Below are 16,025 nucleotides of genomic sequence, written 5' to 3' on the forward strand. Positions count from 1 at the left end.
AACTTTTGCAGGCACGCGTGACGTTATTGGAAAGGTATCACGGGGTGTGTCGCGATTCTCCCTTATCACACCGCGACACAGGATCGTAGATTTGAGTGTCGCGATTTCGATTTTATATCGTGTATCATTACAGCCCTAAATATATATATATATATATATATATATATATATATATATATATATATATATATATATATATATATATATATTTTTTTTTTTTTTAAATTCTGCTCAGAAATAGCAAAAAAATTCACAGATTCTGGATTGCGTGGAGCAATACAGTCTTATTATTGCAACTTGATGTTCAAACTGTCCTTAGAAAATCATTTTCTCCTTCATTTATTATTTGTGTCTTTCTTTCATGCCACTTACTACATTCTTGATGGAACATTTAGATGGATCAATGCAATCTCACGACAATTCATAAATTTCTGATTTAGTGGCTAATTTGTATGATCTAATTCTTACAATTTAGCACGATTTGCTCATCCCTCAATGACGGGTGGACTTCAGGCTGGAGTTTGTTGCCATGGCTCCTTTTTAAAATTGGTCATTTTTGTACGACTGAACTCGTTTGTACAAATTAGTCACGAAACTGACAAAACGTAAAATGCATACGTTTTCTTGTGAGATCAGGCTGATCAAACCACACTTAAAAGATTATCAATACAACTTTAAATGCATGTATGTGTTTTATATATAGCCCTATAAAATAGCTAAAACGTATATAATGTTTGTTTGTTCAGATATTTAGGATAGTCAGCAAAACGTTTTTAATTATTAAAAATATTATACAATTTTACATGGTCACTTTAATACATATTTTAATAAGTATACATTTTATTAAAGAGCCCATATTATACATGAAATAGGGTCATATCTTGGTTGTAAGGGTCTCCAACAACAGTTTAATATACATGCAAGGTCAAAAAACACTTTCATGGTCTTATAATCTGCATTTATTTTTACCTAATTATCCCAGTGACTCCCGTATGAATCGTCCAGTGATTCATTTGTTCCCAAACCCCTCCTTAGCGGGAAGCTAATCTGCGCTGATTGGACCGATGATAGTCTGTCGCGATTGGTCGACTGCCTTCAGTCAGAGTGTGAAATGGCCAATAGCTAATCAGCAATATAAAAAGTAATCACAGTTCATACTCGCTCGATAGTGTAGGCGTGGATTTTAGCTGCCACACACACACACAAAAACACACACACACCTCCGGACGACAACGCTCCCGCTTCCGCCCGCACCCGCCAGGTTTTAGCCTGAGAACCCGCTCCGTTTTCTGCCCGCCGCGCCCGATCCCGCTAGAGCGGGGGAGACCACAACCAAAAATCACCCAGCTATACAGTCCAGACAGCCAAGATGTCTGTATAAACACACACACACACAGCACCAAGCACACAAAGCTCGCTCTCGCTCGCTCGCTTGCGCTCTCTCTCTCTCTCTCTCTCTCTCTCTCTCTCTCTCTCTCTCTCTCTCTCTCTCTCTCTCTCTCTCTCTCTCTCTCTCTCTCTCTCTCTCTCTCTCTCTCTCTCTCTCTCTCTCTCTCTCTCTCTCTCTCATACGCGCGCGTGCGCAATAACACACACACAAGCACCAAGCAGACTCTCTCTTTCTCATTCGCATAGCAATATCCGTGATATTGCTAGACAGCCCGCTCCCGTCCCAAATTAAACCCGTTACCGACCGCTCCTGCGATTTATTCGGAAATTTATTCCCGCGCCGCAGAAATCTGGCGCGGGGACAGCCGCGGGAATGCAGAACTCTACCACGGAGCTTCATACACAAAGCAGCACGCGTCGCGTTTTTAACGTGACTTTGCACGCGATAAGAGAATATAGCCAGTTAACCTGATACAGTACACTCGTTTACAAGTAACAAATCACAACTAAATACATTTGCAAGCTAGAGTCAACGAGGCAACAACTTTAACCGCACGTACTTACACTTGAGAAAGGTAGGAAGAAACCCATCCTGACGTCCATCATTAAGTTACTCTTTACTGATCCTTCCTTTAACAAACTCAGATGAAGTATTCTTTGTAGCATGTAGCTTCCAGAAGTTTCCAGTACTTTTCAACTGCTTGGTTATAATGCTGAGGTTTTATCTTTGGGTAGAGACTCAATATATCCATCTGCAGTGTGACTTCAATCGACCGGCATGTTTGTGTGCGTGTGTGTGTGTGTGTGTGTGTGTCTGGGTTTCTGCGTCAGAGGGCGGGGCCTCAGGTTTGAAATCTCCCGGGTTTGCGCGTGCACGTGAATAACTTGGTTTCGTTCGTACGTCATGGCGAAACACCTAATGAATCGGTATCAAGGCGACTCGTTTGAAGCACTATGAGTCGACTCTTTTATAGATGAATCAACCGTTTTAAACACTGTATTCTTACAGATTTAAGCCTTAGCTGGATACTTCACTTCACTTAGAGCTGTGTTACACACTACATGGAGGGGAATTTTCAAAAACCCATAATATGTTGTTTCATTTAAATGTTGACATGCTGTTCCCTATAGTTCTCCCTGAGGTGTGTTTTCTCCATGTTGATAGGTAGAAAAAGCATCTCCTTTGATCAAGACTAGTGCATCGAGTGTTTGATTCATCTCTATGGAAATAAATTACTCTTGTAAATCTCCTATTAAGACAAGCCACAGCTGTCTGCTAACCTGATGATCAGTTCAGGCTAGAGACCCAGCTGTAGACAGACAGTACACACACATACAAACACATGCACGCACATACATGCATGCGCGCACACACAAACAATAAGAGACCTTATGTAACTAGAGTAGCTTTTATGTTTAGTTCAAAATGTAAAGATGAAAGGAGAAAACTGTTGCCCTTGTAATGTAGGTCAGTTGTGTAGAAGTGGATGGATTAAAAAAAGGACTCTGTATGACCCGTGCTCTTCCTGGTCCAGTGGTGCAGTGTCTGATGGTTCATCGCTGCATGATCAGATCAGATGCCCTTTCACAGCCTTTCCTTCATGTGGTCATCATAGCTCAAATGCAGTTTCACACCTCAAGGACAGATGCCGGTGTGCTTCTGTATTACAAGTATCCTTCACTTGAAGTGCATCTCATTTGGGAGGTGGATCCACAGATGAATAGGAATTAAATAGATTAATAAAGAGCAGTGGGCACTCTGTTAGCTGTTAAGAAGCTGTTGAGTGTGTGCAAACAATGGATCCTTTGAGAGTTCCGCCTGATGATCATTAATGTAACATCAAGGACTGCTGTTTTCAAAGTCCATCAGAGTAAGGCAAAGTTTCTTAAATATTGTTTTAAAGAGCCCATATTATACATGAAATAGGGTCATATCTTGGTTGTAAGGGTCTCCAACAACAGTTTAATATGCATGCAAGGTCAAAAAACACTTTCGTGGTCTTATAATCTGCATTTATTTTTACCTAATAATCCCAGCGACTCCTGTATGAATCGTCCAGTGATTCATTTGTTCCCAAACCCCTCCTTAGCGCGAAGCTAATCTGCGCTGATTGGACCAATGACAGTCTGTTGCGATTGGTCGACTGCCTTCAGTCAGAGAGTGAAATGCCAAACAGCTAATCAGCAATATAAAAGTAATCACAGTTCATACACGCTCGATAGTGTAGGCGTGGATTTTAGCTGCCAGTGGGTGTATGTAAATACAGACTATGGACTTGAAAATTCAGACGACTAACTATTTTATTGAGCAAAAACTCAAAAACAGTTGAGGGATCTCCTAGCTTCTCACTCTGCTCTTTTCACAGACACACACACGCATATTGCACACACACACACACACACACACACACTTAACCCTGCTCCGGATGACAACGCGCGCGCGCACACACACAAACACACACACCTCCGGACGACAGCGCGCGCACACGCACACACAGACACACACACTACTCCCCGTCCACGGAGCTCCGTTAACAAAGCAGCACGCGTCACGTTTTTAACGTGACTTTGCACGCGATAAGAGAATATAGCCAGTTAACCTGATACAGTACACGCGGTTACAAGTAACAAATCACAACTAAATACATTTGCAAGCTAGAGTCAACGAGGCAACTTTAATCGCACGTACTTACACTTGAGAAATGGAGGAAGAAAAATCCATCCTGACGTCCATCAGTAAGTTACTCTTTACTGATCCTTCCTTTAACAAACGTTGATGAAGTATTCTTTGTAGCATGTAGCTTCCAGTAGTTTCCAACTGCTTGGCTATAATGCTGAGGTTTCATCTTTGGGTAGAGACTCAATATATCCATCTGCAGTGTGACTTCAATCCACCGGCATGTTTGTGTGTGTGTGTGTGTGTCTGGGTTTCTGCGTCAGAGGGCGGGGCCTCAGGTTTGAAATCTCCCGGGTTTGCGCGTGCACGTGAATAACTTGGTTTCGTTCGTACGTCATGGCGAAACACCTAATGAATCGGTATCAAGGCGACTCGTTTGAAGCACTATGAGTCGACTCTTTTATAGATGAATCAACCGTTTTAAACACTGTACTCTTACAGATTTAAGCCTTAGCTGGATACTTCACTTCACTTAGAGCTGTGTTACACACTACATGGATGGGAATTTTCAAAAACCCATAATATGGTCTCTTTAACATAAATGTTATTGTTACTATTTAAATACAATTAAATAAATATAATATTTAACTGTGTGTCTTTCCACAAAAGTACACTTCGAAACTCTAAATAAACATCCTATTACAAATCATTTTATATAAAGATCCCATATAGTCAGATTACTGTTCTTTCTGTTTACATCAGTGTTATTTTGGACTGATTATTTTAGGGTATTTGCTCACTGGTTCACCGTACCAGAAGTTTTTTGGCTGAAAATTAGTGGCTGAAAATCATCTGCTCACAGTGGCAAAATCAGGCGTTATCCTACCAAGTCCAAGTCCTACCAAGTGAATTACTTTTATGACACAATTTGAAGTACTTCTTTAAAGGTGTAAGTTTGACACCCAGTGGTTGAACTAGCAGGTTGCTAGATTGAGGACTAAAAGGAGCGAGTCTGACGATCAAGGCTAAAGGCTGATTTAAATTGTGTTCTAAATAAAACACACAGTAAGAGGAATATTTTGCATATTAAAAGGAGTTTTTGTTCTAACCAGCACCTTAAATTCATATTAAAAATGGCTTCTTTTTCAGAAAACTCACAATTATCACCTCAGGTACACCTCATGTGTTTTATTTAGTGTTAAAGGCTAATAATGTGAGTTTGAATGCCATTTCACATGACATTTATTGCCATACTACTGAAAGTCGCAGCAGATAGTTCACCTCAGATCTTAAATTATCTACAAGTAAAGTCTAGAAATAAACTGTTTGAATTAATACAGACTAACACATATCAGTGATTCAGCATCTACATTTAATAATGTTGAAGAGGTTTAATATGTATTAACTAGATTTTAAACCTTACCATTTTGTGAGTGAGTGCATATTCTCTGAATGGCTGTATTTAAATTTCTGTCATGTTTCGTCTGGTGCAAACAGCCAAATTGCTTATCATTGCTAATCTCGTCACATAGCATGTTGGAAATGAGGTTACAATGTTACCTGCTCACCTAATATTTACGCTTGTAATATTTATATTATTTGCTAATTAACAACCTCATGTGGAACTCTGAATCTGTCTAATTTCAGAGTCTGCTACTGTTCACTAGAGGTCGCATATATGTCACGGACAGATGCTTTAAGAGTCTACCTGAGTGAATGAATGAAATATGCGATTTTTCTTCCATTTTTCAAGCAATCTGTGGTGCTGAAATGTAATAGGCAAAAAAAGTGGCATTGGGCGAGTTAAAAGAACCAAAACTAAGACAGCGTTCCAGCACTGAAAACACATTTTCATAGCAGAAGATCTGACTTTAGCACTGTTTTTCAGATAAACAAGAATGTACACTTGGCATGTTTTTTAATATCTGCAAAAATATTATGGTATTTTTATGCTTTAGAAATGTAAAAAAATTACATACAGCACCTAAAAACTACTTCTGTAACTTTTATGTTTATTGAAGTTAAAATTATTCCAAAGTAAATGCTAATAAACTGTTCTTTACCGTTTTATGAAGTTTTAGTAAAGTACATATATTTTTCTTATTATAGAAACTGTTCAGCTTACTGGAGGATTACCATAAAACTAGTATAGCGAACTAAACATGAACATCAGCTTCTCTGTCATGTTGAGGTTGACAATTTTACAAATAAACTTTGTTCCATTCCATTCCAACAGTTTATTTAAACTAATAGGATTAAGCCAATAATCAACTGCTGTATTGCAATTTGCCTATTATGCTATTTCTTGAGAAGTATGTAGTTTTTTGGTTAGTTTTTTCTTTTAAGAAAAAAAAAAATGCTTTTGAGTGCAAACAGAAGATCATGTGAGCTGTGGGACATACTGCTTCCTCATTAACGGATTGTTATATTGTTATTGTTGTTTTTTCATATTTCATTTACTACCACTTTGGAGGTGCAGCAATTGGTTAATCTGCCATTTGTGGGTCTTTCATGCAGAGAGATCTCCTCCAGTGTTTGTATAGTTGTGCATTTAGAAGTTAATGGCCAAATGTGTCTCTATAAAAGTTCACATTGTTGTTGCAGACAAAATTTAGCAACTTACTTTTACTGACTTTTCTTTTGTTTGTATATTTTTGTGTCTGGCACCCACTTGAGGGGGCTTGCTTTTATGTGCATTTTTTTTTTTTTTTGAATGAGATCATACAAAGACCGTTTCACCAAAATGTTAAGTAATTACAAATGATTAAGAGGCCGGGTTGAATTCACATCTGTAGTTGTAGTCCATTCATTTATAATTTATCTGAACAGATGCAGAAGTGTTTTCTTTTCTCTGTTTGGTTTACTGGTTGCTTCTTTATAAACATAATGAGTTGAAGCTTACGCAACAGTTTGCTCAAACTTACTGATCAAAACCCAGCTCAGATGTTTAATGATCTAAAGAAAAACTTTTTTTTTTTCAGTTATTTATTTCTTTATTTTACACAAGATGTGTTCAAATGAACCAAGTGTCTATGAACCGCACAAAGTCTCTCCTTTCAAGTCCAGACACTAATAGGAACCTTTTGGTGTTCTTCGTGGCAGCTGTGGTAAACTGCACGATAAATTACTGTCCTATTGTTTCAAATGTTTGACTTGAAATGTTTTAATTGCAATCATCGCGGACTGATTTATTTTGATGGTTCATTTCGTTACGGAGTTGTTTTGTGTTAATTGGCTTAGCAATGATTTGCTCAAAAGCTGTGACGACCAAGCAAATTAGCAGCCTCTTCCAAAGGCCAGGAGCCTCCCTGCATTAAGTGCCATTTAATGAGTAACATTGGATGATGGCCCTTTCTCAGTTTAATGGTGATGGCGGTGAAGGTTCACAGCTTCTCCTACTCGTCGTGTCAACTGTGTTTTATAGGGCTCTTGAAAAAGCCAAAAACACTGAGCAGTTTTTGGTTGGCAGGCTTTGTACGTGATGCCTCGCTCTGGGAGGAAATGACCTGTACTCGTAGAGCTTCTTCCTGTGCCATTCAGAGACGGGTCAAAGAATGCCAGCCTGCAGAGAGACACACACATCTGCCACACTGACATTGTGCCAGCACTGCACCAGAGTTCTCTTTCACAATACTTTTATCAAAATGCATTTAGCGTGTATTTATTGCATGTTTGTGTATAGGGATGCACAATACACTGCCTGACAAAAGTCTTGTCGTCGATCACAGTTCTAAGAGCAACAAATAATAACTTGACTTCTAGATGATCATTTGGAAAAGTGACAGAAGGTAAATTTTTCTATTGAATCATCAGTTGAACTGCATCTCAAACATCACAAATACTGCTGAAGATATATTGAAAACCATATGGACCCAAGATTCTTACAGAAATCAGTCAAGTTTGGTGAAGAAAAAATCATGGTTTGGGGTTACATTCAGTATGGGGGAGTGCGAGAGATCTGCAAAGTGGATGGCAACATCAACAGCTTGAGGTATCTATCAAGACATTTGTGCTGCCCATTACATTACAAAGCACAGGAGAGGGCAAATTCTTCAGCAGGATACTGCAGGATTCACATACATCAGCCTCCACATTTAAGTTCCTTAAAGCAAAGAATGTCAACGTGCTCCAGTATTGCCTAGCCCAGTCACCAGACATGAACATTATTGAGCATGTCTGTGGTAAGATGGAGGCATTGAAGATGAAACCAAAGAATCTTGATGAACTGAAAGTTCTGCATGAACTCTTTCTTTGCCATTCCAGATGACTTTATTAATAAGTTATTTGAGTCACTGCAGAGATGTATGGATGCAGTCCTCCAAGCTCATAGGAGTTAAACATAATATTCATTATTTTTCCACTGCACCATGACTTTTTATTCTATACTGCACATTATTTCTGTTAAGTGACACGACTTTTGTCTAAGAAAAGTAAAATAAATAGCAGATTAAATAATTAACAATCAAGCCATAATCATGTCAATTTGGTAAAATAAGTGTAAAAAAGGCCTTTACCTTTCATATAAGCCACTTTTGATATCAAATGATTGACTAGAAGTCAAGTTATTATTTGTTGTGTCAGGTAGTTCAAAATGAACTGAAATATTAAAAAAGGCCAATGCTGAATGCAAAATTTAATCATTTTTTAAACAATGACCTCAAATGAATTTTAAATTTAAAATATTTTAGTCAAATTTGTGTATATATCAAATTCAGTCATTGCTTTGTACTTTTGCCTCACTTGCAAAATGCTTCTTATTACAATGCATCTTTCCTTCCAGCTATTTTATTAATAATGATTGCAATATTAATAAACTAAACATAGTTGTTATTTTTAATATTATTAAAATGAAGCACATATGTAAATAACAATCAGAAAACTTAATATAAGAAAACAACTAAAACAGTGCATTTATTAAACGGAAACATTCATAAAATAAATAAAACTAAGAGTGTGTGGTCAGATGAAATGAGTGGTTCTCTGTTTTATTATTTGATTAATATTAATGACAGCAGCAGTTTTATTTTATTAAGGCTTAATGAACTGAACTAATATAATATTACCAATCAGCTTCATACACTTTACCTTTTAACTGTTTACATCTTCCAAGACAGCTGACTATTTACATGAAGATTATGAAATTATTCTAAGCATTCAAAAGAAATGCGTTCATATCCATATTGTGATGATTGGAAAAAGGATTGTATTATCTTTTATTTATTTTTTTTTATTTTAAAGAAAAAAATACATTTCAGTATGTGTACAGTTGAAGTCAGTATTATTAGCCCTCTTCGAATTTGTTTCTTCTTTTTAAAATATTTTTCCAAATAATTTTTAACAGAGCAAGGAAATTTTCACAGTTTAAAAATATCTAGTCAAATATTATTTACTGTCATCATGGCAAAGATAAAATAAATCAGTTATAAGAAATGAGTTACTAAAACTATTATGCTTAGAAATGTGTTGAAGAAATCTTCTCTCTGTTAAACAGAAATTAGGGAAAAAATGAATAAGCGGTCTAATAATTCAGGGGGGCTAATAATTCTGACTTCAACTTAACTTTCTGTGGCTCTTCTATTTTTATAGCCTATCAATTACACAAGTGATGACTAAATGATTGGTGATTCAATGATTGAACTGTTTTTTTTTATTCTAGTTTAAATATAACACATCAAGAGAAAGTGCATTACATATACACAAAATACTGCTGATATTATTGAACTCCTTTAATTTGATTGAATGATCAACAATGAAGCTATTCTGTACCATATATCAGCATTCTTCCTTATGCTTAATGTTATGATTTAGCAGCCATAGAATAAAAAAATGTTTAAAAGCTTTTGTATGAAGCCAACATATATTTTCTTGTCCTTTGTAAACCTTATCCATATGCTTATTTATTAAGTGTTTATCGTGGGCGCATATGCCACATGCAGCTGGTTTGTTCTATTCTCCAGTGGCTGTGCTTGCTCTGATAAGGGACTGCTGGCCCTCGCCACACATGCTGACAAGACCTTTGCTCATCGTTATGGCAGCGGTTTCCATGGCGCTGTCACTGCCACTGAAGGAAACATGATGAAATTGCTGGATGGCATCTCCTGTCCACAGCTCCACATCCCACACTGATGACATCAGCCCCTGCGTTCTTGCCAGTCTGTTTCCTGTGACGTCACTCTTGTGTCAGTTGGATGATATGTAGATAAAAATGCTGCATGTTGTGCCTATTTATTGCTCTTATATATTAAAAAAGTATAATAGTTGCACTTTAATGTAGTGTTTAATTGAGTGCAGTCATAACCTTAAAAGTATATACCCTAAAAAAAGATCTCAATATTAATTCCATTTTCAATAACACAGGAGAATATTACAACATTAATTAAAAGGACTCTTTATTCAAGTTTTATTTGTTAATTTGCTCAATTTTTTACTTGCTCTGACAAAAATTTAATTTCTGAGCTTTTTTTCTTCTGTTGAACACAAAAGAAGATCTTTAAAAAAATACTGGTGACCGCACCCATTGACTGCAGTAGTTTAGTTCCATTTGTATTTCGATTCATTTGTTCCTAAACATCACCTTTGCGAGAGGCGATGACCCGGTCTGTTGTGATTGGTCGTCTGGGCTCAGCGCGAGACCACAGCTATAAAGTGGCACAGAGTATGTGTGAGCCTAATAGAGGAATGCAATAAAGCAGTGCAGTTAAACACCAACAATGACACACATTCAGGATAAATCCATACAGTGGCAAAAGTTGAACTATTTGGAAAATTGACTACGGCACATGTGTGTATGAACAGCTGATGTGGACCATAGCAAAGACAAACGGCAGAGGATTGCGAGTTTTAAAAACGCGTTTAAATCGGTGATGGAAGAAATTGGATTATTTGATGCAATATGTGAACAGCCCATAAAGATTTAACCTGAGAGATGAAGTACAAGCACGGAGCATTTACAAGTTACAACACACATTTAAGCACATATTTTGCAAACTACACAAAACAAGGCATCAATTTTAATCACATTTGCATGTTATGATCTGGAGGAAGAAGAAACTGGTCCATATGAACTGTAACAGTTACTGACAAAGTCCCTGTCAATGTCTGACAAAGTCCCATATATAGTAGTCTCTGCTGCTCCTTTCTTTAATAGCAAACAGCTGGTGAATCCCGCATTGCAGCTTAGGTTATTGTATTAAAAAATCTGAAAAATGACAGTAGCAAACACAGCACATGGTTCGCTATACTGTGGTATTGTTGTGAAAATGAACTTTATCCTAGCCGCATCTTTTTTTATTTTTTTATTGCTAAAGCCTAGAACATACATGCATACATACATACATGCTTAGATACATACATACATACACTGTACCACTGTATCAATTAACAAATGACATTAACAAAAAGTACAGTATGAAACAATGAAAAAAAAAACATAAGAGATAAAAAGAAGGGAGAAAGAGAAAAAAAAATGAAATTTTTTTTTGCAAAAACAAGGGTTAATTTAAGGTACTTATACAAAGATCTTAAAAGCAGAGCATATTTTGACACTTTTTAAAGCTTTCTTTTTAGACAATCCAGAAATCAACTTTATATAATTCTCCATATCTGTAATGAAGACCACAAAGGCGGGTTTCCCAGCCGCATAACCATCTTTCAGTGGTTGTCTTCTTCGTAATCAGTCTCGTGATCCCCCAGTCCCGCTAGTGTCAGATGGGAAAGGCGCGTTCACCATTTACCAGAACTGGTACTATTTGGTGATGTACCATATCAACGTAGATGAGTTTAAGCAAAAGATCCGAACGCAACTTGATTAATTTATTCGACTCTTAAGTCGACTGTTTCATTAAAGAAGCACCAGTTTTAAACATGGTGCACTTTCAGATTTACTTAGAGCTGTGTTACACACTGCATGGAAGGTCATTTTAAAAAAACCCATAATAGGGTCCCTTTAAAGACACTAGCATGGTTATCACTTTAAGTAACAATACTTTTCTTTCTCAGCCATTTTGTATTCTCTTCAGCCCAGTGGTGGAAAGAGTACTGAAAAAATCATACTCAAGTAAATGTAACATTACATGCCCAAAAATGTATTGCAAGCAAAGTAAAAGTATCTGTTGTAAATATTACTCAAAGCATGAGTGAAAAGTAGCCCTTTGAAAAGTACTCAAGAGTTGTGAGTATTACACTGTGAAAGGCTGATGCGCTTACATGCAATTTGTGCATGTGTGTGAAAACGTAACATTCTGTAGTTTATTTAGTGATTGTTAAAGGTTGTTGAGTGATTTCAGTCATCATACAGTCGACATCATCTTCTTATTAGTGACCTGCAGTCTAAACTGTCTCTGGGTCATTGCGTGTGATGATTTTGGGCATCTTCTTGGACACCTTTAATCCTTCCAGATGGTTTACTGCATTAAAAACACCCATGTCTTGGTTTAGTATGAGATTTACTTTATATGTGTGATTGTATTGGACAGGAATAACAGGACTGATTTTTCTACTTTAGCCAATCACTGTAGAAAAGAAAAAATAAAGTAACTTAGTGACTGCAGGTTGAAGAAAAATAGCAGAGTAAAAGTACAGATACAGCAATAAAATGTACCCAATGGAAAGAAAAAGTACACATTTTTAAAACTACTTAGTAAAGTACAATTCCTAAGAAAACTACTCGCAGTAATTTAAGTATTAGTAATTTGTTACTTTACACCACGGCTTTAGACTTAAGCTGCGTCCCAAATCGCATACTTATGCTCTATTCTATGCCATTTTTTAGTATAAATAGTGTAAGTAGTGTGTTCACACTGAAAACTCTAAAAATAATAATTGCACTTTAATTACCTGGATGATGCACTCATTCAGCCACTAAAATGAAGTGTGTAATGATGGACACTTCACGCACTCAACGACCGCAGGTTTGCTCACATAGCGGAAGGGGCGGAGCTATCGGGCGCACATGTTGAATAACTTTATTTATTTTGGATGGTGAAAGCTAAATTCTCCTACAAGATTGATTATAGCGCCTCTCGATGGTGAATGCGGTTATACTCACGGCAGATATTATTTGATAAGTCGTTTATTTCACTGATTTGGCAACCGTCAAACGTCATCAGGGAAACGGTTTGAATTTCCGCATTTTAAAAAATCATTAGTGTGCCATTTGGGACGACACTACATACATATACTATCCTGTTGTGTGTGTTAGTGCATGAGTGTATAGTGTGCCATTTGGGAAGCAGCTTTAGTAGTTTTTGTTTTAATTACAGGTATTTTGACATTATTTGTGAATCTAACAGGTGTTGATACTATAAATGAGCAATTTGAAGTCCAGTTTCAGATATTTTAGTATTGATATATTGAAGTGCAGATACTTTTGACAACACTTCTTTCAGATGTTTCTTGATCCTTTTTAACACTTTACATGAGTTTTCTGCTGGCGGATTGGCTGTGAATGCTCTTTTGAAGAAGCATCTCTCCACTTGACCTTGATACCATGCGCTATTTCCTCGCTGTCAGTTTGGCCAACTGCACTTGGCAAGTGTGTCTTAAATGAAAGAGCGTTAGCGAGGCCTGCTGTTCTGCCTGGGACAGCTGTGTGTGACAGGCTCAGAGCTTCTTTCTTCAGCTGTCCCAACACGCTGCCACTTCACTATTCACGCTGCTTGTGTCAAGGTGAAAATGACTTCAAAGACGAAGCGTCCAGTTGTGGCAGAGTGTTTCAAACATGCAGATCTGAGAAGTGTTTTTGCTTGCTTGTGTCCTTGTCTCACGGTTACTGTATAATTAAGGGGTTGAAATCAAAGCAGAGACTGTAAATATTATTTTTGATGCACTGATAGGATTTCTTTTAGGGTTGATTACAATTTTAAGAAAAATGCTTTTGGTTGATAGTGATACCAATATTGGTCATTTGCATACACTAACACTATTTTTTTAGCAAAAATTGTCATTTATCGCACCCAAATTAAAAGTAGGCCTGTCACGTTATCAAATTTGTGTTGTACGATATACTACCCCACAATTTATTGTGATAAACAATATTATTGTCCTTTTAAAATAGATTGATGAGTCACGATAAGCATAATAGCGTCATGTGAAAACATCACATATTCATTCATTCATTTTATTTTCGGCTTAGTCCCTTTATTAATCTGGGCTTGCCACAGTGGAATGAACCGCCAACTTATCCAGCATATGTTTTACGCAGCGGATGCCCTTCCGGCTGCAAATTATCACTGGGAAACATTTATTTACACTCTTACACTACAGCCAATTTAGCTTGCCAAATTTACCTGTACCACATGTATTTGGACTTGTGGGGGAAACCGGAGCACCCAGAGGAAACTCACGCAAACATGGGGAGAATATGCAAACTCCATACAGAAACGCCAACTGACCCCACTGGGGCTTGAACCAGCAGCCTTCTTGCTGTGAGGCGATTGTGCTACCCACTGTGTATAACATAAACATAATTAATATATCTAGTACACACATAAATTGTGTTAAAACAAACTTTTATTTTGGATGCGATTAATCTTTGCCCACTAGTTTTGTTTTGATTAAGTAAATTTGATTGAACATGGATTTGATCCATCTAACATTCAGCCCAGGAAATTGCAATATGACAATTTTCAAAGGGGATTTCTTTTTTGCTCTTCAGTCTTTCTATTAACATCATTCTTTTATTTCACATATAGAACATGTTTATTTAATAAACTTAAGTAAAGCCAGAGCTGTTGTTATATGTAAATTATACATTTTTGCGATTCCAGTTTTGATTCACTAAAGTATTGTCAGTTTGTCCAAGATGTTTTAATCCAAACGCTTGAGCATAATCTACACCAGTTGAGGCACTTCTGACATTCTCTATATATTTGACTCAGGTCTGAAATTTACAGATTATTGCAAGTATTAAATGATTTAGATCTAAGAAAAACATTGGATATTTTAAAGACATGCAATTGCTTGCCTCCATGCAATTAATGAACTATTGCTATCCGGCTTTTTTATATTATTGCCGATGTTCCGATAGCTTTAAAGTCCAGGTGAGCCGGAAGTTGATGAGACTTTTATTTCAGTTTGTTGATGTACTCCTGACTGAAGTAAATGTTCAGACTTGAAAGATTAGATTACCAAAACAAACTTTTTTTTCAGTGGCTTAACATGCACTGATTAATTTTTCATATAAAGAATAACAACATGCGCTAGCAAAATAAGCAAGGTCAGTTTTGATTTTACACAGACGTAATGTAAGTAAATACAATGTCATACAATGTGTAAATAATAAGGGATGCACCAAAAGCTGTTATTCATGTTCATGTTGTGAGCTGTGCTTATGGTCATCGAGTATGAAAACTATTCAAAGGCATTTTTATGAAGTGAAATATTTTGATATAATTTATGATTATTTTATAATTGTTTTGTTTATGCCATGTGAGCTCACATTATGCAGTAAAGACAAAAAATAACAAAACCTATTATAGCATGAATGCTGTTTTCCTGAATATCAGCCTGCTATTGTGATTGCAATTGTGAAATGATTGTGAAATTTGACACTATGTTGTATTATATAATACATTTTTATTTCACCAATAAAAGCAGTAATAGACAAAGCCAGAGCAGTACTTAGCTAAACATTTACTATGAGGATCACATCAACTTATCACTCTAAATAAAATAAATAAAACCTGTAAACTTCCTAAAGGTGTTAATGCAAAATGTATGCAATAACTGGTGATTCAGTTTTACTCTGCTTCAGCTTTAGGCCATATATAAAAATAGGGATTTAAAAAATGAGGTAAACTTGAACCGTCTTTTTTTTTTTGTTTTTGCTATGACAGCCAAAGAAGCTGAAATAGCTGTAAACTCACTCTATACACTAAAAAAATACATTTTTTAAAGTTGTTCTCTGGTTGTGTTTCAGGTGACTCTTTCACACAATTCAGGTTCTCTGATGAGAAGGACTGGGAGTTGGACTTACTGGCAAAAAATCAGGTCCACAACTTCACACACCATTATATCTATA

At 36.6% G+C, this 16,025-nt stretch overlaps 1 protein-coding gene across 4 annotated transcripts in view; it reads left to right on the forward strand.

Moving 5' to 3' along the window:
• aven (apoptosis, caspase activation inhibitor) overlaps positions 1-16,025 on the forward strand; it is a 42,480-nt gene that overhangs the window by 21,044 nt on the left and 5,411 nt on the right. For all 4 annotated transcript variants that reach the window (XR_012395683.1, XR_012395684.1, NM_001045292.2 and 1 more), the window contains 1 exon segment: positions 15,924-15,994. Coding sequence is in view for 2 of the 4 variants with exons in the window: in NM_001045292.2 (NP_001038757.2) it covers positions 15,924-15,994 (71 nt within the window). In the remaining 2 variants the exon portion in view is untranslated.

The sequence above is a fragment of the Danio rerio genome, chromosome 20 (genome assembly GCF_049306965.1).
Source record: "Danio rerio strain Tuebingen ecotype United States chromosome 20, GRCz12tu, whole genome shotgun sequence".
NCBI lineage: Eukaryota > Metazoa > Chordata > Actinopteri > Cypriniformes > Danionidae > Danio > Danio rerio.